We start from the raw sequence: 4,492 nt of genomic DNA on the forward strand, positions 1-4,492 counted from the left end.
CATCCAGAATCTTATTGGCATCCATTTCGGCATCTCGCACTCGCCATCCACTCAAAACGGAATGTTACTACTCTTTGGCCGGCTCGCAAGCCCAAACAAGTGTGTGTGGCGTGCCCGTTGTGGTTTACGGTCTAGCTAGATCCGGAATGGCGTTGTAGTTTTTCTAACGTTACTAGTTGTTGCAACAGCACGTGTAAAAACTACAAAATTTACTAGGCCAAAAAAGAATCTTAATCTCACGATACACAAAATTTACGCCGTTAAAATGGGTTTGCATTAACGCAGTTAATGACGCGTTTAACTGACAGCACTAAAATTTAGTTTCAAAATGGAGCTGGAGGCCAAACCCCCACAATGATAACGCAGTGAATAGTGCAAAATCTCTCCGGAAAAAATCTGATTCTCTCCAGAAAAAATAGGCTGCAGGTTTTCACATCCCCTTTTGGTATCGCCTCAGCTCTCTTGGAACCTTGATTGAGGTAGTACTAAAAAAGGTACCAGGGACGTTTTTCTTAATGGAAAAACAAAAAAGGCAAGTAGAGTCAAGGCGAGTCGACCAGGTACCATGCAATGTAAAAATGCCATAAAGCAACAACTCATGAAAACAACTGTTTTCATTGACGCCATGCCTACTAGTACTGCACTTTATGAATAAGGATATTAAGAAGAGGCGGCAGAGATGCCAACACAGACAGACAGAATGAAATGAGCCCTCATTGCTGTACAAGAGCTTCTCAGTTCAGAGCTTAGTTGTTGTTAAAATCAAAGATTTCCATTAAAAGTGCAGAATTGTCATGGTTTAAAAATATCACACCCATGCTTCTTTAAACTTGGCTCAACATCTGCTCTACTTAATACAACCACAGCAAATCTATACAGTAATTATCACATCGGCTGCATGTACACAGAGTGTAGGCTGGATGTATAATGAGATCTAAGAATCCATACTGGTCGTCCCTGAACTCAAACAATATGTGTGTCATGTACATTCAGGGCAACAGCTACCTCTGCAATACTGATGAGGATGATGAAGATGGGCGGAGGAAGGCAGTTGGCCCGTTCCAGATAGGTTTCGCGAAGATCTTCTGGAAGCATCCATCTGGACATAGAATAATGGAACTTCTCACAACATCCCATTTCTCTCTTGTTATCAGGCTGGTCTTCTTCACCCTTAAAGTGTCTCCCATCTCGGTCCACGGGAAACGGCTCCTCCTGCTCGATGTCAATGTCCTCCATCACTGCTCCAGTCCTACACAGCAGATTTAATACTCAGAGTTAAAGATGAGGGAAATGATTCCAAATTAACCATTACGTTGAAACATCTCTCTAAAACAGCTTCAAAAAAACATTATAACCTTCGCAAAGGTAAAATTTATTGCAAAGCCTGCTGTATTGTACTTCATTAGTTTAAACTAGGTGTACCTAATAAACTGGCAAATATTGAAAATTACATATACTGTGACATCTATATTGCCAATATTCTAACATACAAATTGATTAAAGTGCCTAGAAGCTGATCACCATAGATTCATAAATATGCTTAAAGGCTAATCCCTCAAGTACTTCTGTCCTAAAAATAGATAGAACTGTCAGCTAGAGCTGCAAACCACTATCCATACTATTTATAGTATGGATTAATTGTTTTGTCCATTTCATTTTTGAAAATAGTGATAAATGCCAATTATAACTCCCACAGCCAAAAGTTTGGTCAGTAGATGTCTTACTTAGGGCTGGGTACCAAATTCAATACTTTTTAGGCACCAACTGAATTGCTTCTAAAGTATTGAGTATTGAAAAAGGGCTCATCATTCCATACCAAATTTCAATACGTAGGAGTAAATCACATAAGCGTCCGTGAGCTAATAAGTATGTCCCATGCTTCTACCAAGATTCAAAAACCGGTATTGAAGTCACTGCATTGGTGTACGATACCCAGCCCTAGTCTTACTTCGTCCAAAAGCTTAAGATATTCAGTTTACTATCATGTTTAATAAAGAAAAGCATCATATTTTAACATTTTAGAAAATATGAAAATAGTTGCCGATTTAATTTTCTACTGAGTGACTACTGAATTAATTGACTAATCTTAGCAGCTCTACTGACAACAAAATTGAATACATCTATTCTACACATAAAACATGCATAATGTTCTACAATTGTCAGACCCCAGAGTCAGCCTACTACAATGTTGTGTTCAAGTGGAAGAAATGCGATCTAACTAACCTAATCTTACTCTTGGAAAGAAGAACATCATACTGAATGCCAGATATCTATCTATCTATCTATCTATCAATCAATCAATCAATCAATCAATCTATTTGTCACGTTAAATCATATAAACCACAATTCCAGTGTAATGAAATATTGAGTGTAAAACAAGAATTTACAAGAATTAACACTTATGGACTGAATGCTCACTCCAAATGACTCCTGAAATGTCCAGTATTACACTACTGAATACATGTATCTCAAAGTAATTAAATATACTCCTTTAGTGAGGCCATGTTCATGTGGCCTACAACTTGTAGATAAATAATATGAGCAAATACTGCAGTTTTACACAAAGCCACACTAAACATGAAATAGCATTACTTCCCCTAGGCTTAGACAGAAGATGATAGAGTATTCAGTTAAAGTTACACTAACCTTTCGAAGGAGCCTAACTTACATCGACTTGGAGCCGCCTGTTGATTTGCGTTTCCGGTTTACTGGGCGTTGCTGATGATAATACTCGGAATGTCAATTTTGTGGGATAGACACTACTCCTGGCAACTTTAATAAAATGTAGTCTAGTGAAGGACATTGTGAAGTTATCTATGGTTTGTTTTGAATGAAGTCGACCTAACGTTGGCCTTTACTCACCTTATCCTTCGACAGGAAGAGTGCAGATGGCCCAAAGCGGTCCCAAACGCATAAATATTGACTCAAATGAACTAATTCAAACAGCTCGATGTGTGTGCTGAAGAGTGCATAGGTTCATACACTGTACTCGAGTTCAAAACACTGGACAAAAACGTTTTCAAAACCATTCCTCCATGTTTTCGGACAACACGCGGAATCCCTTCTTCAACCCGACCGTCCGTCCGTCATTCCGAAGGAGAAAAGAAAAGAAAAGCAAAAAAGCACTTGGAGATAATTATAGACCTTTCATTGCTTGTTCCTGCATGAAGCTTCCTTCCTCAGCCTAAATACCCACCGCTGCTCCACGCTTCCACAAAACTACAGGAGAGTTTCACAGAAACTCAGCGAATACTGATGTCTGCAACCCGCGCACGAGTACAGGATACCTGTTTCTTCCCCCGTGCCACACCTGGGGTCAGTGACGTCACAGACATATTATTCAAAACACACATACACACACACACACACACACACACACACACAGAGAAGCCATCACCCCTCCATAAACAGCCCAGCGAAGAGGAAAAAGACAATAGCGACCATCTTTGATCCATGGTGCCATTCAAATAGATTATACAGCGTCTAATACTTTAAAGTGCACTGAGGTTAAAGTTCCAATCTAATATAAATGTTGCAATACTTCAAATGTACCACAAGGTGGAAGTAGTGTCCACAACTAGGAACCATGGGATGGTTCTATACGTTTACAATAGAGGTTGCTAGCTAAATAAAAATTTTCAATTAACAATAATAGCATTTCCTAGTTATCCTGATTGCCAGTGGATCATGTTATTCTCATTTCTTAAATTCATTTGTTTTAAATGATATTGCACATTAATAATAGATTGGCAAAGATAAAAATGAACCCGAGCTAGAATCTCTTTGAGAAAACAAATTTATCTTCAAAACTACTTACGACCATATCCATTCAAACAATTGGACATAGACCTTCTGGGGAGATAAGGCCGATGCAATTAAATTATTCTCAATAAAATGTCAGAAACCCAAACATATTCCATTATTTATCTCAGGAAAAACTAACAAGGTTTAGCATTTTTGCTTGAAAAGAAGTAGATCACCAAAACAGTAATTTTCAGTCTATCACTTGCTTCATATTTATTAACTTTTTTGGGAGTTTTAGGCCTTCATTTCTATAGGACAGCTTAGACCTGAGAGGGGGGAATGACATGCAGCAAAGGGCCGCAGGGCAGAGTCAAGGACTAGACGCTTGCTCTACCAGGTGAGCTAACCAGGCGCCCGCCTGCTTCATTTTTAGGTGAGATTGTCTTCAACTTTTAAGCGAAGATGGATTCTTTATGGGTTACGGGGGAAATGGAAAGTAAAACCACCACAGTTCAACTTAACAAACTTCATTTGCTGAGAAGATCATGTGATAGTAGGGAAAGCTCCAGAGCTACTCAGATTACAAACACAACAACACATGTTTCAGGGAAACTTCACAGGCAACAGATTTTAATCACAGAACTTTTATTTTTTTCAAAAGGGAGAAAAATCCACATTCTCAGGTAAACAGTTGAGGGAGGGGGGGGCGCAAGAAAAGGGGGACAATGTGAGAAGCAAGAGCCATTAA

General features: G+C 39.0%; 2 protein-coding genes across 5 annotated transcripts in view; both read right to left on the minus strand.

Annotated features, from left to right (window-relative positions):
• rhbdl2 (rhomboid, veinlet-like 2 (Drosophila)) overlaps nucleotides 1-3,314 on the minus strand; it is a 10,337-nt gene extending 7,023 nt beyond the window's left edge. Inside the window, exons 1-3 of one of the 3 annotated variants that reach the window (XM_032517474.1) lie at nucleotides 2,863-3,314; nucleotides 2,647-2,718; nucleotides 1,006-1,249 (exon numbers count right to left, since the gene is read on the minus strand). In XM_032517474.1, the coding sequence (XP_032373365.1) occupies nucleotides 1,006-1,236 (231 nt within the window). In that variant the 5' untranslated portion in view covers nucleotides 1,237-1,249; nucleotides 2,647-2,718; nucleotides 2,863-3,314. Of the gene's footprint in view, nucleotides 1-1,005; nucleotides 1,271-2,646; nucleotides 2,719-2,862 lie in introns of all 3 variants that reach the window. The other 2 variants (XM_032517473.1, XM_032517472.1) reach the window with 2 other exon arrangements.
• Nucleotides 3,315-4,372: 1,058 nt separating this feature from the next.
• The window catches only part of akirin1 (akirin 1), an 11,475-nt gene continuing 11,355 nt past the window's right edge, over nucleotides 4,373-4,492 (minus strand). For both annotated transcript variants that reach the window (XM_032517494.1, XM_032517495.1), the window contains one exon: nucleotides 4,373-4,492. This exon is cut by the window's right edge and continues 403 nt beyond it. The gene's annotated coding sequence lies outside the window, so the exon portion shown is untranslated.

The sequence above is a fragment of the Etheostoma spectabile genome, chromosome 6 (assembly GCF_008692095.1).
Source record: "Etheostoma spectabile isolate EspeVRDwgs_2016 chromosome 6, UIUC_Espe_1.0, whole genome shotgun sequence".
NCBI classification, from domain to species: Eukaryota; Metazoa; Chordata; class Actinopteri; order Perciformes; family Percidae; genus Etheostoma; species Etheostoma spectabile.